General features: G+C 36.8%; 1 protein-coding gene across 6 annotated transcripts in view; it reads left to right on the forward strand.

Moving 5' to 3' along the window:
• LOC128025238 (actin-binding LIM protein 2-like) overlaps positions 1-21933 on the forward strand; it is a 65540-nt gene that overhangs the window by 12002 nt on the left and 31605 nt on the right. For all 6 annotated transcript variants that reach the window (XM_052611380.1, XM_052611375.1, XM_052611376.1 and 3 more), the window contains exons 2-3: positions 3403-3558; positions 14858-15041. In XM_052611380.1, coding sequence (XP_052467340.1) covers positions 3403-3558; positions 14858-15041 — 340 coding nt within the window. The remainder of the gene's footprint in view (positions 1-3402; positions 3559-14857; positions 15042-21933) is intronic.

Here is a 21933-nt window from a genome sequence, read left to right on the forward strand (position 1 = left end):
AATCCTTTAATCATCCTGCCATGTCTGTGGATCATCCTCACACAGACAGCTGGAAACCTCATGGACAAAGTAGTGCTTTAAGTTTCTTAAAGATTTAAGCATCTCTTGGACAATTTGCTGGGACTTTAACAGCAAATCTTTTAATTTTGCATGAATTTTCCTAACCAGTGCACAGTAAGATCCTTTTTTAAAATTGGTTTTCTGAAAGTTGTTTGGACATTTATCTCTAGTACTAAAAGTAAAGAAGTCTGTACATCTTCAAATTTATGTATGTACTTGCTTGTGGATTTTCAAGTTATGCATCCTCAAATTAAAATATCATTTCTGACATTTGTTGTTTTGGTCAATATTTTGATTAGGTACAGTATGCACAATATATCTGTCACACTACAATGTCAACAAATGCACAGAGATGAAGATGAAGTTTTATAAACAAAAGTCTTTAACACAGGGTAGAATGAGATTTAACACGGAAGAATCATCAAAATGTGTCTGTGACCATTAGGCAACTTTGAGGTCAAGACGTGACTTAATTTTTATTTCCTGAATCTGTTCACTTCAGTGAAAGTGAATGAAGAGATGGTAAATGCAGTAGATGAAAATATAAACCTCTTCTCATTGCTCATAGGGAACATCAAACAACTTTGACATGCATTGTGTGATATTTGAGGAATGGGGCTCATATTTAACTCATAAATATGGAAGTATTGTGTAATATTGAATTATGCTGCATGAGTAAAAGTGTGAATGTTCTAGCATTCAAAGGCTTTCTATAATTCAGTCTTACCCCCAAACCCACAATTGCATTTGCAAAACAAGGCACATGTCGAGTGATTATTGGCTAGTCAAGTGGCAGAGGCATGCTGTGGTGGTAATCTGAACCTTTCAAATACACAGACATGCATGTGGACCTCAAGCAGAATGTAGCAGGGCATGATGGGATCCCCATGGGTTGACTAGATGCTCTATTTATGGAGAAGCTGCTTAAAGATGGGTGACTGTCTGTACGAGCGAGCAAGTTGGTGAAAATGATTGTGTGTGTGTTTAACGACATGTGGTACAAACTCCTCCCCTTACACAGAAGTTGGTAATGCTAACAGAGGTTTTGATGATGTATGATGTGGACGTGTGAAGCATGCCGAAGAGTGTATGAACAGAGCAGGTGCAGCAGTGATAGGGATCTTACTACTGCAGTATAGCATCATGCCTTTATTACTTTAACCACAGATTTTTGCCTGAGGTTGAAAGGAATCAGAGGTTTGGAAAAACTCTCGATTGTTTTAGTACTGTACTGTACATGACAGTAAACTTGATGATGTTCCACCTTGACTTATCAAGTTCTTATCAGAGGAGATGTAGTTAGATCTATAAGATTCAATCACTATTTTCTCTCTTTTATGATGTGGTTTGCTATAGTTTATGAAAGTTTTGTGCTGGCTGGCACCACAATCCTCTTTATACACTCTATAGTGTATGGGCTTTTACACTTGACAGTAATAGTTCACCCTTTCTTTCTTCTGCACAGAAATTATTTAGCAAAATGTTTCAGTGTTTTCTTTTTCTTTTTGAATATATAATGCAAGTCTGTTGTTGTTTGGACCCAACATACTTTTTTTGTTCAGCAGAAGAATCAAAAATAATCAACATAAATCAATTCTGGTTGACATTCTCTTCAACGTTAGAGTGATCATTGGAGTTTCCTTTTTCACACTAAACACACACAAAAGTGCCTTAAGCACTTAATGAGGTAACCTATTAGACGGTTTATGACTGACTGTTTTTTATCATAACATTTAACCTCCTTTCAAGAACTGTAATGAATGTATATAATATTATTATTCCAGTCTCCTGTCCCTGAATACCGTAACAATTATATAGTGTTTTTACATTTTGAATTAGCTTCTTAATTTTCACTTGTAACGTTTTCATAATTGTATGCACTTTTGTCATTTTGTGTTGTTTTTTTTAATAATTGCATTTAGCTTTAATTTTTTCTTTTTTTCAGTTTAAGTAATTCCACTACTTCTAGTTAAACTTATTTCAGTTAGTTAAAAATGCAACATTTTAAAAGTGTAGGTTTTTATTTATTATTTCAATTGTACTTTATTTAATCTTTATTTCGACTGATTTTTGACTGACTTTATTTTAGTTATCAATATCTACACTAGGTTTGCCCAAGTTTTAAAAATGTAGATGAGCATGAGTCTAAATTTATGGTAGACTACATGCAAAACAATTCCATGCTGGTCTAAAATGAGGACATTTGTCCTTCCTGTCCATTCTTTTTTGGAAGCACACTTTATGGAATAAAAATAACCTGTAGAGCTGTTTCTAAAAAATATTATCTGTCTTCAAAAGATTAATTCAGGTATAAATCATTGCCAAATACAGTCAGCATGCTAAAAGTAAGTTGTCCATAGTTTTTCAATGCGTTTTTAGGGTTGGATTGTCATGCATGTCCAAAATTGTTTAATAACTCTACCTGATCTGTGAAAGCAGGAAATAGTTTTTGTTTTAAAGGAGTCTTTAAATATTCCCAGCCTGCTGTTTCTGGGGTTCAGCAACACAAGAGTCTCTCTTAGGATCTATAAAAACAAGTTGATGCAGTGGAGGTTTCTAGAGCGTGTTTGTTTAAGTATAAATTAGATGTCATGCCATTTGTTGGATTAGTGGTACAGGTAAAAGGTATTGACAAATTAGTAAGCCTGTTTCTGTTTTTGTATTGACAGATGGGTTGTCTTTTCCTGTGACATGACAAATACAGACAGGCGCAAGTGACAGCTTAAAGATTTACACATGAGAGCAGAGCCTTCATTTTTAATATTCCTGGTTACCTTTAATTATAATTTTTTATCTTTATTTTTAGTAATTGTTGTTCATCAAGCTTTCAAGCTTTACCTAATATTTTTTTTAGTTACTAATAAATGCACAGGCTTTACTCAGAGTTTAAAGATTCACGAGAGAAAAACAAACTCTATTCATGGCGACTGTTTTTTTATTTATTTATTTTTAAACTAGAGGCTTGAATGATATTCTTAGATGTAAAAAAAATCACAACAATGGCACGATGTAGACAATGTCAGGATTTTAACTTTTCAAAGGAACATGCTACATTATTGTTACACCTAAAAAATAAATTAATAAAAAATAATTAATATACAGTATTCAATATTGACTATTCAATGTATAAATCTGCTCTATCTGCTCTTATTATTTCTGCTATCTTTAGTTATAGAGGATCATAGACACATTTCCCTCAATATTCAGATTAAGGTCAGGTTAGATTAGTATAGGTTGTCGACTAATTCCTAAATGTTTCTGTACCTGTCAGTTTATGATGTATTTGGGGATATAACAATATATATTTTTTTGCCAAACTCTTTTCTCACTGTGTCTCCACAGCTTTTCACCAGCAGGCTGTTCACAGTTCCCCGGAACAGCAGACGGGACAGCGGCAGAGCGGCCCCATCCCGTGTCAAAACTGTGGCAAGCCGTGCAAAGGCGAGGTGCTCCGGGTGCAGAACAAACACTTCCACATCAAGTGCTTCGTCTGCAAAGGTAACTCGTCAGTTATGACCAACTCCATTTATATGTACTGTTATTGTGTGGCAGTTTTCAGACAGTTCTGCAATGGCGTTTACACTTCAGGAATAATGTAAGGTGCTTTGATTATACATCTTCTAGAACATGAAAACAAAACAAATGTGATGAAAATGCCACAGTATTTTGTTGTGCAGAGTGGCACTGTATTTAGATTAACAAACTCAATCATTCTTCATCAGTGGAGTGAGTGGGGTGCATACTGTTGTGAGAGCAGTCTGCCACAAACATAGAAGAGATGAAGTTTATTAAGGTGACACTGTTTCATCTGTTTGCGACCTGATTTCTTCAAGAATAGCTCAAATTAAGCCAAACACGTGGGTGAATGTGGTTTTCTGTTTTGTCTGTCATTGTATGTGTGCCTGCGTGTGTGCTTACCCATAAGCAAGAGCATTCCTCCCAGCACCGGCTGTTTTCAGCTTGATGTTGTGAACACAGACAGAGGTTGCTAAGTGACCTCAGGGCTGAGACAATGTGATTTTCTTAATAGAGTTTAGCATGTTTATTCTTACCTCAGAACAGTGTGATTACTACACCCCATTAGTTGAATTACAGTTGCTGCTCTTATTTTTTATTTTTTTATAACCTCAAAACCATAACTTTTATTGTTTTAAATACCTGTTACTTTTTTGGGCTATTCTCAAATAATTATGGATTTAATATAGACTTTTTTTAAGGGGTCATATGACGAGATTTCAAGTTTTCCTTTATCTTTGGAGTGTTGCAAGCTGTTCATGATTATGAATATATAAGATCCCTAAAGTTGCAAAGATTAAAGTCTCAAACCCAAAGAGATATTCTTTGTAAAAGTTAAGACTCATCCATGCCCTCATGTCTACATCACTATGTTGGAAGATTTGCATAATGCTGCCCAAATCCTCACACAAAGAAAGAAGGCATAACTTTGATTCTCGCTGTAGTATTGTTGCTGCCGCTGCCATTTCATGGAGACGCTATGTGTTTCGATGTGAAAGTGAAACTACTTTGTTTGGCCTTCCAAAGAGGACACAACTAGAAATCAGTGGTTAAGTTGTTTTTACAACACTGTTCTAGAACAGTTCAACCCAAATATTTGTGCATGTGCAACACATTTTATAATGGAGGACTGTTTCCTGAACCTTCAATTCCGTCTGTTCTGACTCACAGACTGTAAGTATGTTTTCATATTTAAAGAACTTGTCACTGATGATTCAAACGCGAGTTTTGAGCAGTATAGACTACTGCTTGTTGTTTGTCATTTCTCCGATCACAAATGAAGACGAAGGGTTTTATGTTTACCCTGGATGCAACAAATGCCTAGTTTGTAATGGGTTTTATTGTTTTTGTTGCCAGGACACAGCATCACAATATGGTAAGGGGCGTAACATTTCCGCCACACGCTTGAGGTATTCAGCCAATCACAACAAACTGGATAGCTGGCCAATCAGAGCACACCTCGGTTTTGAGTCCGATGAGCTTTGTAAAAATCAACACATTTCAGGAAGTCAGGGCATAGAGGAGCAACAATAATGTACAGTATGTGGAAAATAATGTGTTTTTGAACCCTAAACCGCATTAAACACATTGCATTTTACCAAATACACAAATTAATGTTCTTTTTAGCAACATCATATGACCCCTTTAAGACTTTCTTAGCGTATGCTTTCAAGGGAGTTTTAAAAGAAAGAAAAATTCAAACTTTTTTTAAACAAGTATGCATGAAATTGATCAAAAGTAAAGTAAAGAGACTTGTAATGTTACAAAGGATTTCTATTCCATTTCTATTGCTGTGCTTTTAAAGAATCTTGAAAAAAAGATCACAGTTTCCACAAAAATATTAAACAGCGCCACTGTTTTAAACATTGACAATAAGAAATGCTTTCTGAGCTCCAAATTTTGCACATTAAAGTGATTTCCAAAGTATCATGTTACAATAAAAACATGTGATCGCAGTTTTTTCATCGCTGAAATAAATGGCATTTTACTGCAACAATAGAAAACTGTTATTTTAAACTGTAATAATATTTTACAATATTAATGTTTTGCTGTATTTTTGATTAAATTAATAAACTTTACTAACCCTAAGTTGTTGTATATACAATTCAGCTTTTTTCATTTTTAGTAGTAAATATTACTATTAGGTAGTAGGGCTGTGCAAAAAATTGAATGCGATTTTCATGCGCATCTTGTCAGTAAATGCACTCTTGTGATTAGTAGTATATCAGGATTGCCAGGCTTTCAAAACAAAACCTGCCCAAATACTTCTCAAAACTAGCTCAATGTTAGTAGGTTCACTGGTTCACTGACAATCTACACAAAATCAATTTCAAAATCGGAGGCAATTCTTTGTCGATTTTGAAAGCGATTTTGTGTAGCTTGTTGGTGGACTATGGCTCTGTGTAGTAAATGCCACTCCACCTGACCCAGTGTTGCCAAGTCCGCGTTGTTTTTCATGTCCGCGGGTTGAAGCGACCCCAATACCAATAACGTGATGTTTGGCCCCTAAATGTGAATTTTACCAAGGTATCCCTTCCAAAAAACATGTATTTTATCCCCGGTATGCAATTTTTCATCGGGGAACCTCCTGGAAACACTATTGGGCTAGTTTTGGACTAGTTTTGAGAAGCAAGTGGGCAGGATTTGTTTAGAAAACCTGGCAACCCTGATCTGAACACTGTCTGAGCGCCTATACTGGCGAGATGCGCATGAAAATCGCATTCGATTTTTTGCACGGCCCTATTGGGTGGATATTATTTTTGTCCCTTTAACATCGACAGTGGTGATAATGACTGTGATTTTTATTCATCCAGTAAGAAAAATTATATAATAGTTGTATTTCCAGCACTCTTTCCAGCACTCAGTGTGCTTTCGCACCACCTTCAACTAATTTGTTATGTAAAACATCAAACAAACCAGATGATATTGCTTCATTCTAAGATGTTTTGGAGCCTTCGTATGGAGAAGAACAGAGACACACGGGGGAATTCACTTATCATAAAACTGCTTGTATTTGTTTCATGCACACCATGACAACATGGTTATGCTATTCTGCACAGTGGGGATTTCATTGCTCCATAAAGGCTGGACCGAGCACGCCCAACGCTCATTCCAAACATGTGAGCTCAAATATATAATTCAATCAAACTACGCATATATATTCATAGAAATGTGTATAGTACATGCAGTTTTTCTCAGCAGGTTTGAATAGAAAGGAACACATTTCTAATGTATAGCATTATGGACATAAACATACCCTTAGTGTATAGTATTTATGTAAATTGGAGTAACTGTAATGCAACTGGAGAGCGATATCATTTCAAAACATGCTCAAACTCTATATGGATAAAGCGCTGCATATCAAATATAAACCATTTAAAAAGACCTTCTAAAATGTACATATTCTGTGTGTGTTTAATGTTCCTAAAGTGTGTGACCTACACCCCACTGAAAACACCCTAATACAGCTGCCTTTTGTTTGCTCGAATCCACTGGTAAATCTTTTAAAATCAATACACAGATACACACTATCTACATGGACACACACACACGCCACAGTAAAGTCTTGATTCTTGATACCTTATCTAGGGAAAATGTTGAAATGATTGGATTCAAATTCTTAGAAACAGCCTGTGTTGCTGCTCTCTGCTTTATCCTGATGGCACCAGAGTTTAACATTTGTAACATGAAGAGCCACATATATTTATATGTGTGTGTTTGGCGAGTGATATGCTTTCACATACTGTAGGCCTATACATATGCTCGCATGTGTATGCATGGTCATTCACATGGTCCGGGTGCGTAATTCAAAAAATATATTGATTATAATGTAATGTTCTGTGTTCTATAGGGATGTGTTTAAATACAGTACTGTAGAATTCATATTTATAGATGGCTTATGTCATAATATGGACTATAATATAGCTTTTGTTGACTCACAAATTGTTTATTTGTTTAGCTGTCATTTCAGAGTTTTTTCAGTATTTCAATGAAACCTCCATGTATTTCCTAGTGAAATTAGAGCCTGTTTTTTTATTTAACACACTAAATTAAATTGTTTCCCTCTCAAGGACAGATAATAATGTGTTTGTGATATGTCAAGTGTCTCATTTCAGACTTTTCCCACTGCAGCTGAGCAGCATCGACCTTTTATAACAACTCCTCAGATCCAAGCAGAATTAATAAATTACAGACTTTTAGTTCCTCTGTTAGTAGCGCTCATCAGGGAAATTTAGCTACAGAGGATTTCTATTCATAATTTAACACTAATAACTCAACAATTGTGCATTGAAACCATGGATGCTGTGAAATGACAAACATGGATTTCCCACATTCTCTCACATTTTCATTGGATTTGGTGGGGAACACATCATTCTGTAATCCCATCGGTCAAAGTGGATTATGATCATCTAAAATTCACTCAAAAAACATTGAATATCTCTAGCAAATAGGCAGGATGTAATTGCATTAGGTTATTTTTTTATTTTTATTTTTATTGCTGCTCATTTACAGATGCTGGCTCATTTGTGAATAAAACAACATTCTGCATACAGTAGTATACTTTTAATTAAGTATATTTTGCTCTGGTTGTGTGTTTATGTGTGCGTCTGTGTGTAGTGTGTATTTGGAATTTTGCATGGATCTACCATAGTTTGGGGGTTAAAGTTGTCCAGAGAACTAAGCTAAATCTAACAAAACCATTTAGTGTTGTTTCAACTGAAAAAAAAATAAATATAAATAAATCAGATAATACAAAAGTATTTTTGATGGTTAACGTTGGATATAAAATAGGGGTGGGAATCGCAGGGTACCTCACGATATGATACGAATACTGATAACTTACATTGCTCACGATACGATAATATCACGAATACAGCGATTCTGCAATAATCAATATATTGCTAGACAATCCTATATTGATACATCCCAATATCTGTCTAACTATGAAAACAAAATGTCTGTGAAAAGGTTAAGTGCATGTTTTCTCTCTTTATTCAAGTCCTAACTGATAGAAAACAGCACAAAAAGTTATTTAAATCAAATTTAAAATGTTAAGTAAAGTAATAAATGTATTCTTGGACTTATTAAAAGCTTACACATTTCTTTGTGTGTAGACCAACACATTTAACTGCTTATCAACTTATCAAATGTGCAGCAAGCACACTTCTGCACCGCATTACGGCTCTGACAAAGTTTTGTTTCGTCGTCCATGCCATAAGTGCAGATTTATGTTTCTGCCGGTCTGTGCCCACTGCCCACACTGCATAATGCACACTTGAAATATCTAAAGAGAGACAGAGCATCCAGTTTTATTCACATATAACTGGACACGCCAGCGCCATTCTCTCTTTCACTCATGTAGTGAGGGAAATCCACCTGCGATCCGAGCGGAGAGGTTAGGCTACTCTCAATATGTCGGTCTCAATATGTGCTCAATATGTGCAATGATAACTTGATTTTTGCCTACATTCCAGGCCTATAGCTGTTCAGGGGCAGTTTTTTAGTTTTCATCTCCATAAACATCTGGTGCATCTCTGATTTGTTGTTGGTCTACCATTACGCTTGTATTTCTTCTTCGCTGTGAATTACAATTTCCGTTCACCTGACCATCCGCAATCTGGGAAGTGCCACCACAGAAAGTATGGAGGTACTGCCGCTCTGGTAAGCCAAAGTGATTAACAGCCACGGTGTAGGTACCAATTTAGATCTTTTGTATGTTAAAAAAAATATTGATACTGGGTGCCAGAGTATCGATAATGCCTCATGGTCGTAAATATTGTGAAAAATTGGCACATTGATTTATAGACCCACGCCTAATATACATACAAAAATACAGTACACTATACTTCAAAAGTTTGTAAAACTGTTTGTAAAAGTATGTTTTTTTTCCATACATTATTTTTATTTAATAAAAGCTTTGGTGAACATGAGACATTTAAAAAACAACATTTTAAAAAATCCTGATATTACAGATTTGTTGTCTGTCATTCCAGTAATTTAAAGCCAATCCATATTATGTCATTTTGCATCAGACAATGTGGTCAAATTGGAGTGGGTATTTTGTTTCTGTTTTTGTGATCTCTTTTTTAACACTAATACCACTAACCCTCTTATGTAGTTGTTAGATGCTCTTTACCCTCTCTGCACATCAGATGAAAAGATAATATTAAGTTTAAATTGATACCACTGAATTTACAGTAATGTGGGATATGGAAAAGGTGCCATATTGTAAACAATATTACATAACAATACATCAACAGATACTGTATATTCCCTTTCTTTTAGGTTCGAAGTGTTTAGTTTTGGATTGACGTAAAAAAAATATTGACGTTTCATTGATTTTTCATTGATGTTTAATTGTCATAATAGCTAAAAATGGATAATGAACCATAAATTATCATAATTAAACACATTTCGCTTTGCTGTATTGGAAGAATGGTCAGCCTAATCCATTTTGTATATATGTATGTGTGTGTGTGTGTGTGTGTGTGTGTGTGTGTGTGTGTGTGTGTGCGTGTGTGTGTGTGTGTGTGTGTGTGTGTGTGTGTGTGTGTGTGTGTGTGTGTGTGTGCCAGACCTTCATATGCTGTGGTTTGGATATGTCTATGTATGTGCTTGTTCAGAGATGTGTTTTCTTATCATATTCCATTTTCTCTGCTGTGTAGAAAGTCATGTACTTGTAGAAACATGCCAATTCTTGTTCATTATACAAGTGCACTTTAATATGCTCTCATGGTTTAGATATCGATTAAGTTTGTGTGTAATTGCAGGCCATTAGAGATAGTCAGCATCAGGTAGAACAGAACAAAACTGAACACTCTGTGCTGTAGTGCAGTGTAAGCTCAGGACTCTCAAGGTCAATGTCACAGCTGAAGCTTGTGATCCTCTGCCAAACGAAGGTGATGATGCAGGAGTTCTTCTGATTATCAGGTCATTGATGTGAAGTTTATTGCCAAAGGTGTTTTGATACTTAATAGTGTTGTTTTCTGCAGGATATGCATTATTGTGATACTGTGTTAACAATGAGGCAGTCGCAACCTCAAATGTACCACCCACAGCCATTTAGCAGACTGTCTTTTTCATTGCAATATAGCTGGCCAAAATCATCAGTCCCAGTCTTATTGGCTAGGTCAAAGTTATGTTAAACTTCAGTTATTAAAACTTCATAATGTTTCACTTGATTATACATTTAGTCAGGAACTAGAGTTTGAAAAAAGTCTAACTAGTAAAATGTTTAGACGCTATGTGAAAACTAGTACAAGTATATATATATATATATATATATATATATATATATATATATTAGTGGTGGGCTGTTATCGGCGTTAACGTGCTGCGTTAACGTGAGACTCTTATCGGGCAATAAAAAAAATATCGCCCGAATCTATTCTCAAAGTTGGGTTGGGAGCTGGGTCTATACTAAGCAAGCTATGATGACTTTCACCTTGATATTTTATATAACCGACTGGCTCAGGACAGTTGACGGGCCACTGCTGCGCATCGTTACGAAAGCTTATATTTTTCATGTGTTTTTAAGCCTTACCACATCCAAACACAAGACGCGGAAAGGCTGAACAGAGTAGCTGGTTACTCGCACGCTGTGTTCGGTGCGGAGAGAGAGAGAGAGAGAGAGAGAGAGAGAGAGACGCGTATCACGGACAGCGACACTAAACTGAGCTCTTTTCTGCGAAGTTCTCCTCGAAGTCCCTCCTGCACCTGAACGAACTAATACAAATTGCAGTTTGAACAAACAAAAAGATGTGAAAGAGCCCAATTCAGTACTCGCGGTGTTCTGGTGTTCAGGGCTCACACAGAGAAAGGCGTCTCAAAACACTTGAACCTAGAATTTGCTTATTTTTGCTCTTTGCCGACAAATACATACAAAATGTGTAAAAATATCCACCTTGGAAATTATGCTAGAAAAACAGTCGAGGAAAAAAAAATGGGATGCATATTATATTGGATGCGTTCATCGTCTCTTAAAGTGACCGCGCCTAATTTAGCTACTGGCTGCTGTAATGTTATTCCAAGAAAATGAAGATGAAAATCACTCACTGCTCTTGATTGAAGGCATTTGTGAGTCCTTCCCCTGTCACCAGTGATTTCACTAATAGCTACTGCAATTTTGTGTCTGGTCCACACACTTCCCCAACTCCCTAGAGGGCCACCCCAGATCGGAATTCCCTATCATGGCCAGGAGGACCGTCCCTCACTACTCAGTTTCCCTTCCCCAGGAGGGCCATTCCTGACTCCTCATAGTTTAAGCTTATGGCCAGTAGGGCCCTCTCTGACTCCTCTGACTGCCCCTTTACTGCTAGGTGTGCATTTTCTGAACTCCTTGAGTTACTTACTGGTCAACTGCTCTGCCGTGGCCTCCAGATCCCCCGCTGTTTTCTGTTCCTCCCTGGAGGTCCACTGTTCATTCGGTGCAGCCTCATGTTCTCAAGCTCAGCCATGGTGGTCTTCTGTTCTGCTGTGGTCACCATCTAAGCCGGCCTTGCTGTGGTGGTCTCCTGATCCCCAGTGGTCTTCAAGTCCACCCTTGTGGTTAGCTTCACCGGCGCCAACCTGATTACAATTTTTGTTAAAAATTCTCTAAATCATATTAATGAAAATGTCATGGTAATAACACTACAATGTATAAAGGAAGCAACTGTATGTAAATTGAGTTTTTGCTTCGTCAAAGCAGCTGCCATATATGTGATCTCATGGAATGTCTCTACAGAGTACTCAATATGAAGTGCAGCTCTCGTTTTCTAGTTTTTTTCTAATGCAGATATGACATCAGGAGCATGTCTACTGGATTGTTACTGAAAGATTGACCTCATTATGTGAAAATGCAACCCCTCTCATGTAGAGGAACAGCAGACCCTCTACAGCCAGCCAACTCCCTGAAAGCATGCAATCCAGCTCCATTTTAGAGTATTCAGTTGGAACACTAGAACTAGCTAGTGTTGGCTTAGTGTGTGATTTATATTACCCTACAGGAATAAAACGCTTCCCTCTGTTGATGTGAGTCCTGCCAATTACATGTCAACAGAACTAGCTTACGTAATTCCTTGAGGTAAGAGATTTAACCCTGCAGTTTCACATTGACCTTTCACCCACAGTTTCCTTGATCTTTCCTTGTTGTTTTTATATTCCCAATTTTTTTTTTCTTTTGTAAGCCAAATTTGCTGATGAGGTGTCCATCTGGAGCACTTAACCCCAGGGAGGGCTGTTCCTGGAATTGTTCTGGTATTTGGATGAAAACATCCTCTGGATTTCAAAATGATAACTAACATATTATAACTTGCACACTTTCAGTTGAGGAAGGACTTCTGCGTGTGTTTGATCATAAAAGAGCAGCATTGCTCACATTCCTTGCTCCTCTTATTCAGGTGTTGTTTTCTGTCTGCAGCTGATCTAAATATACCGGCACAGTGAAAGACACACCCAGTGGTGCCCAGTGTTGAGGACTTCTTTTCATTGCGGGGCTTGGGTTACATTCTTAAGTACTTAATGGGCAAAAGTGTGCTTAGACCAGTGGTTGTCAAACTGGGGGTCCCGGCGGCTGCAATGGGATGCTTGGGATATATTTTCACACCTTATATGCCTATAACCTAGCTAACCTTCCATATCACGGTGACCAACCAATCACTCTTCAGCAGCTGTGGAAAATAGGTCTGCCATTTCCTGAGCACCATTCTTGTGTTATTGTTTGGATTTTTACTACGAGCAGAACATTACTGCATTGTGTTGCTCTAACATGGGAATTAGTGCACGTATTAGTAGTATGTGTTCATTTGTGTGCATGTGTGCGTGTGTGCGTGTGTGTGTGTCTGTGTGAAAGAGAGCAAGAGAGAGGGCCTGTTTTCTGAGTGCTTAAGCTGTTAAGCTTATTATGTAATAGCCAAGTGAGGTCATTTAAGATGGGATCTCAAAGAAACAGGTGGATTACTGTCGGGTGCTCAGGGAGAATCGGATGCATACTACAGTATATATTACTGGGTTTATAGCAATTTTACTGCTCAGAAGTTGCTCTTTTAAAGCAAACCTATTCTTAAATGTTTCTCCTATATACATTTAAGATAAACAGAAAAAAATTAAGCAGTTGTTGACATACAGTAAGAATACGCAATAAAATGAATGTAGATAGCATAGTCCAGATTTGCTTTTGATTTTGAATTGACAGCGTTTCCTTCTGTACTGAAGAAAATATGTTACAGCTATTTATACTTGTATTTTGTATTTATTAAACTCGTTCAGAAGTTTCAGCTGTGGTGGCTAGAACTTTAATGTAAAAAAAATAAATAAAAGTAGCAACTTGATTTTACATTTCCTGTAAAAAAAGAAAAAGGAAAATATAGAAAATGGCAACATGCAATAAATGTTAACAACCTAAAATGTAACTTACAGCTCTAAGATACATAAATTTTAAATATAAAAAGAAAGAAATGGAAATGGAAAAACCATAAAATGTGAATTCTGGGAATGTGAATTTACTGTTTTTCACTGTAAATGATAAAATAACAATGTCTTTTCCACTTCCAAAAAACTCCTGTGAATTATTTTACTGTAAAATTACATGAAATGTCCCATTAGATTTATTACAGTTTTTATGGTATAAAGCAAGGATACTTAATATTAACCAATTAACAGTTAAATCTTTTACAGTTTTAACATTTTTAGAGTTTTTACTGTTAAAATTATATGATTACAGACAAATACAAGTACTGAAGAAAGAAGTGCACTTGTTTTTGTTCATTATTCAGAATGAGATATCTCAGCTTTTGACAGACAGAAAGAAAAGCCATGGGAGAGAAGGAAATTCCACAGTTATGATGTGCCTCACAGGAGGAGAAAATGGATCAGCCCTGAGAATGATGAGTGTGTCTGTGTGTGAATTATGTTCCTGATGTAATTCTTGTTTTAGTGGAAAAAAGACTGTGAGAAAAGGAAAGAGAGAGTGCAGAGAGATGGAGGGAGTCACTGAGGTAGAGGGGAAAATTAAAGGAAGGTTGTGTTTCATGTCGTTTTGTTCTCCCCACTCATGCACCTGTCCGGTCTCCAGTCTCCATGTGCCTGCATGACGTCATGGTGTGCTGATTAGAAACTCAACAATTACTCTGCTCACATAAACAACTGGACACACACCCAAACATATGTTTTAGGTAGTCATAATGGATTTTTATTGACAACTAGGGATGTAATATGCACATTTGTTCCTCAAACCACTTAAGTGCAAACCCTGCCCTGCCGCAGATTCTAAAGATTCAACTGTCTCTCTTTTTTTCTGCAGTTTGTGGATGTGACTTGGCTCAGGGAGGCTTTTTTGTGCGTCAGGGTGAGTATATCTGCACTCTGGATTATCAGCGTCTTTATGGCACCCGCTGCTTCAGTTGTGAAGAGTTCATTGAAGGGGAAGTTGTGTCCGCCCTGGGCAAGACGTACCATCAACGCTGCTTTGCCTGTGCCATCTGCAAGTAAGACACGTGCAAACACACTAACATTCATTCACTTTGGTACTTTTAAGTTTTTGCTTTACATTTTCAGCTGAACATTTTGATTTGGATAAGGTGCGCATAACATTTCTGACAGATAATAACATGATGTTTTTTTGTGTTTGTGTAACTGAATGTGGTATTTTGTCAGCAATGACATGTCTGTGGCCTTTTTGATTTCTGTCAGTTTAAGTGCTGGCGATGCAATGTTGACATATTGCTATGAAAACAGAAACTGAAAAAACCCCATCCCAACCTCTGAAATAGAACTTTCACAAAGAACAGCCACTCTTTGTTACTTTTGCTATGTCCAAAAAGCTATGGCGTCACTAGCAATGCGCCAACAGACAATACAGAGCAGGTTACATTAGGTATGAAACAAAGTCTTATTTCTCGCCTCATTTCAAGCAGCACGTCAACTGATAATTTTTTCCTCTTTACTAGTTATAGCACAAAATAAACAATGAACATCAAATATGTCAGTACACACTGTTTTTCAAGTTCACGAACATTAAAGGTGCACTAAGCAATTTTTTTCCAAACGATGTTGATATATGAAAGCAGCAAAACAAACACGCCCATACCCCAGCAGGACCTTGCCCCTATTTTAATAACTCCGCCCATGCATATGTACACCACTCTGGCAGCGATGATGGCGGAATCTGCTATGCCTGCCGAACGAGGGTATGATGTCATCAATAGGTAAAAAGCAATGTGTGTTACTATTGTAAATCAACATAAAAATCATCGTATTTTATGAGGCGCCGTGTAGGATTTAAATCAAACTTCGCTTATCAATACATACATAAAACACGTGCATGCACCTATAAATTACTCGCATATACATGCATACTACTGAATGTTCAAAAATACATATATAAAATACACGTGAACACTAATATGAAATCGATACCAATACATATAATGTTAGCAATGTATGCATACACACTTGTGAATAACTTGCGTATACATATAAACTTGACACGTGCATACACCTACAGACACTCACATATACATATTAACTTGATCCATGCATATACACCTATTAAACACTCGCACATACATATAAACTCGCTGCATACAAACACAACTGCACATACTCGCACATACATATAAACTTGATCAGTGCATATACACCTATTAAACACTCGCACATACATATAAACTCGATAAGCGCATACACATCCATAAACACTCGTGCATACATAAACAATAACGGTTACTAACGTATACAGTTCAGATGAGAAAAACATGTACATGTATATATGCGAGTGATTTCATATGTGGATGTGCGTGAATTTTCAGTATAAACGGAAGGCATTTCAGTGTAAACGGAAGGCGTTTCAGTTTAAAAGGAAGTCGTTTAAGCGTGTACGGAAGTAACCTGTCTAAATACCGCATTTGCAATCATGGACCGGGATTGTGCTACACCTGAAGCATTTTGCGGAATGTTCTTTTTTCGCCCACTATTATAAGATCAATTACCATCAGTTTGTGTGGCCTGCTCACCTGCAGTCTCTGCCTGCAGTCAGAAACACAATCTGAATCGCGCACTTTGTTTCGGCCTTCGAGCCCTGGCATACAAAGCATCAATAACACGCAAACGATGTGATCATCCGCCGGCGAAGTTCACGGACCGTGATATCACACTTGTCAGTGGTAAAGTAACTGGCAGTTTCGATCTAGAAAAAGGTGAGAATTTAACTTCTATGCAATCTTCACGAAATAACTTCCAAACGCTATGCAAGTTAACGTTACACACACACATACACAGAGGGAGAGAGAGAGCGAGAGAGAGTTTAACTGCCTCTAGTTAAAAAATATAAAATGTGTTCCTAAGTAAGTCCCACGTAGTGAACTTAGCCATTTTCAGAATTAAGTGTTTAAGCTATTTGCACAGAATCGGAATATCATAACTTCATAATATAGTGAGTATGTTTGCAAATATTTTGAACAAAACAAAATAAAAGCGATCCATGTGTCATACAGATCTATCGTGGCTGTGTTGTCACATGACAAGCATGACGCGTCGCCATGGAAACATTAAGGCGGTACATTCTAAAATAACGGTCGCCTAAAGAAACTCACGCTGGGGCTCAGCTAGAATATTTTAAACTCGTGCGAAAGGGTTTTATTTCTGAAAATGGCTAAGCTCAAGAGGGACTGGGACTATTTCGTGAAGATTGCATAGAAGTTAAATTGTGAAATTCTCACCTTTTTCTAGATCGAAACTGCCAATTAACTTACTGCTGACGAGTGTGATATCATGGTCCTTGAACTCGCCGGTGTTATGAAATGTTCAGTGTCTGAGATATTTGGTGTCATTGAGAATAAAGAACTATATATAAAGACTCGTATGCAGTAACAACTATTTAACTTTTTTTTTCTCCTTAAAAAAGGTTTCACATGGAAGTGCATGAGAGCCTACAGTTCATGTGGAGAATCTGTTTGTTTGTAATTAATGTAGCCTATATGTTACAAATCAGCAGAGTTTGATTTGCACTTCTGCCTGTTATTTTGTTCCTAGTTTGCAGAAGCTCTTCTAATGGGGGAGACTCATTCTCAAGTTATATATGAGCCACTACTGCACACATACATGAAGACATGGGTAAACCTCAGAATTAACTTAAGTTTTTTATTATCTGATGCAGGGGATGGTGGATGTGTACTTTATCAGTGTAATAGTTAAACATCATATGCAAAAAAAAAATACAAATTTTGTATTATTAACCAGTTTTAAAGTTTTACTACATTCTGTTCCTGAAATCCACAATTTTGAAATCAAGATAATCAAAGGTAATCAAATCAAGCACAACCTAATAAAACAGGTTTCTTGAATAAAGGGTATTGTAAAAAAAAAAAAAAAAAAAGAGCATGGTCTGTGGACAATTCATCTCAAAGTGCACCACAATGCAGTATATGATTAAAGACAAAAACAAAGTGTATAAAGACATTTTACAACCTTTTTTTAACTATAGAGTACATTTTATCTACTAAATGTATCAGTTTTGGGGAAAAAAAAATTTGATCAAGAATCTTCCAGTTCATGTGTGTGTGTGTATATGTGTATATATATATATATATATATATATATATATATATATATAAACATTCAGATTTCGTTTTGTTATTAAAAACTTTTTTTTTTTTAATGATTGAGCAAACGATTAGGAATGACACAGATCCCTGTCCATAATTGCAAATTTGGTTACTTCCGTTCACACTTAAACGACTTCCTTTTAAACTGAAACGCCTTCCGTTTATACTGAAAATTCACGCACATCCACATATGAAATCACTCGCATATATACATGTACATGTTTTTCTCATCTGAACTGTATACGTTAGTAACCGTTATTGTTTATGTATGCACGAGTGTTTATGGATGTGTATGCGCTCATCGAGTTTATATGTATGTGCGAGTGTTTAATAGGTGTATATGCACTGATCAAGTTTATATGTATGTGCGAGTATGTGCAGTTGTGTTTGTATGCAGCGAGTTTATATGTATGTGCGAGTGTTTAATAGGTGTATATGCATGGATCAAGTTAATATGTATATGTGAGTGTCTGTAGGTGTATGCACGTGTCAAGTTTATATGTATACGCAAGTTATTCACAAGTGTGTATGCATACATTGCTAACATTATATGTATTGGTATCGATTTCATATTAGTGTTCACGTGTATTTTATATATGTATTTTTGAACATTCAGTAGTATGCATGTATATGCGAGTAATTTATAGGTGTATATGCACGTGTTTTATGTATGTATTGATAAGCGAAGTTTGATTTAAATCCTACACGGCGCCTCATAGTATTTCATGTTCAAGAAGCAACCTTGGCATCCGATTCCAGGCCTTTCTGCTCCTTGAGTTCTCTCCACCACTGGAAAGCTACTCAAATATTTATGTGGGTCCTTCCTCACTCCCCTTACTGCTGATTGGCAGTGAGTGTGTTTTGTGACTCGGTCCGATACTGTGGTCAAAAGCGTATTTCAATATTTTTAACAGCAAATTACTCATTCAGAAAACAAATGTTATTTTTGAGGTCCAGACCGCAATGACCTCATCGCTGGCTATGGCCATGGGAGGCTTAAGCCATTGATAGGCGACTAATGCGGTTATTAATTTTATTATTACAGAGAGAGAAAGAGAGATTAAGTGCGTGTTAATTACCTCTATGTGTCTGTGTCTCTCAATAACGTTCAGCAGCAGTATCTCTACTAATAGCAAAACTATAAGTTCATCTTCTTCAGTAATAGTGCTGTTATCACCTTGTTAGTAAAAAAATGTTCTGTAGCTCAAGCTACTAAACTATTTTACTGATAAAATCATCAGAGCAGCATTGACAACACATTTATGTGTGCATGCATGTTTTTGTGTATGCGAGTGTTTGTCATTACTGTTACTTGTGTTTGTTTGTATGAGAGAGAGCAGGAGAAAGAGAACATAATAAATTGTAATTTTGTGGCAAAAACATGGAAATAATTAGTAATTTTTATATTGTTGATTGTTAACTATTGTCGCTTGGTCAGTGTATCTGTGGGTCATTTGGTGGAGTGATATAGACGTGTAGCACGGTCAAAACCTGCCTGGAACTTTAGCCGTGCATTTCCTTGAAAATAATAAGACACCTTAGAAAGTTGGTCAGCCAATTATTCATAATTATTCATAATTATTATAAAATATTTGTTTTATTTTATTATGAAATAATACATATTATTATTGCAATTAGTTTATCTTTATTATTACAAATACAAAGCTTTTAGATGACCAATCATGCGTCAAATGCATCTTTATCAAACTCAGCACTTCCTGACAAAATCCATGTATTTCATGGAGATTCAAAGTAAGTGAACTAATTGAGTTTCAGTGTATGCATTAATGCTAGCTAGTGTAGCTGCCATTTGAGGTGTTTTGTTTTGAAATGTTCTTCCACTGACTGTGTGAGTGAATTTTACGGCAAGGCAATCTTGTTACTTAGGGAGGGTAAGGAAAGGGGACCTTAGCTTTCAGTAAGAATGTTAAGTGTATGCTCTGCTTCCGGGCCACTTATTTCCAGAGAGGTGTAGGGTGTCCCTCAGTCTCTGAATGGATGTGGTGTACAGTATTGTTCAAAATAATAGCAGTACAATGTGACTAACCAGAATAATCAAGGTTTTTCGTATATTTTTTTATTGCTACGTGGCAAACAAGTTACCAGTAGGTTCAGTAGATTCTCAGAAAACAAATGAGACCCAGCATTCATGATATGCACGCTCTTAAGGCTGTGCAATTGGGCAATTAGTTGAATTAGTTGAAAGGGGTGTGTTCAAAAAAATAGCAGTGTGGCATTCAATCACTGAGGTCATCAATTTTGTGAAGAAACAGGTGTGAATCAGGTGGCCCCTATTTAAGGATGAAGCCAACACTTGTTGAACATGCATTTGAAAGCTGAGGAAAATGGGTCGTTCAAGACATTGTTCAGAAGAACAGCGTACTTTGATTAAAAAGTTGATTAGAGAGGGGAAAACCTATAAAGAGGTGCAAAAAATGATAGGCTGTTCAGCTAAAATGATCTCCAATGCCTTAAAATGGAGAGCAAAACCAGAGAGACGTGGAAGAAAACGGAAGACAACCATCAAAATGGATAGAAGAATAACCAGAATGGCAAAGGCTCAGCCAATGATCACCTCCAGGATGATCAAAGACAGTCTGGAGTTACCTGTAAGTACTGTGACAGTTAGAAGACGTCTGTGTGAAGCTAATCTATTTTCAAGAATCCCCCGCAAAGTCCCTCTGTTAAAAAAAAGGCATGTGCAGAAGAGGTTACAATTTGCCAAAGAACACATCAACTGGCCTAAAGAGAAATGGAGGAACATTTTGTGGACTGATGAGAGTAAAATTGTTCTTTTTGGGTCCAAGGGCCACAGGCAGTTTGTGAGACGACCCCCAAACTCTGAATTCAAGCCACAGTACACAGTGAAGACAGTGAAGCATGGAGGTGCAAGCATCATGATATGGGCATGTTTCTCCTACTATGGTGTTGGGCCTATTTATCGCATACCAGGGATCATGGATCAGTTTGCATATGTTAAAATACTAGAACAGGTCATGTTGCCCTGTGCTGAAGAGGACATGCCCTTGAAATGGTTGTTTCAACAAGACAATGACCCAAAACACACTAGTAAACGGGCAAAGTCTTGGTTCCAAACCAACAAAATTAATGTTATGTAGTGGCCAGCCCAATCTCCAGACCTTAATCCAATTGAGAACTTGTGGGGTGATATCAAAAATGCTGTTTCTGAAGCAAAACCAAGAAATGTGAATGAATTGTGGAATGTTGTTAAAGAATCATGGAGTGGAATAACAGCTGAGAGGTGCCACAAGTTGGTTGACTCCATGCCACACAGATGTCAAGCAGTTTTAAAAAATTGTGGTCATACAACTAAATATTAGTTTAGTGATTCACAGGATTGCTAAATCCCAGAAAAAAAAATGTTTGTACAAAATAGTTTTGAGTTTGTACAGTCAAAGGTAGACACTGCTATTTTTTTGAACACACCCCTTTCAACTAATTGCCCAATTGCACAGCCTTAAGAGCGTGCATATCATGAATGCTGGGTCTTGTTTGTTTTCTGACAATCTACTGAACCTACTGGTAACTTGTTTGCCACGTAGCAATAAAAAATATACTAAAAACCTTGATTATTCTGGTTAGTCACATTGTACTGCTATTATTTTGAACAATACTGTATGTGCATGTGACATGTTGCTCAGAATGAGTCCCTCCTACATTTCCATAGCGATGCCTATGTTTCTGTGGACACAGTGTACCCGGTTGGTATCTTGGGTGCGATTGGATCTCAAATCACCTTGTAAATACCTAATTT

The sequence above is a fragment of the Carassius gibelio genome, chromosome A12 (genome assembly GCF_023724105.1).
Source record: "Carassius gibelio isolate Cgi1373 ecotype wild population from Czech Republic chromosome A12, carGib1.2-hapl.c, whole genome shotgun sequence".
Lineage (NCBI taxonomy): Eukaryota > Metazoa > Chordata > Actinopteri > Cypriniformes > Cyprinidae > Carassius > Carassius gibelio.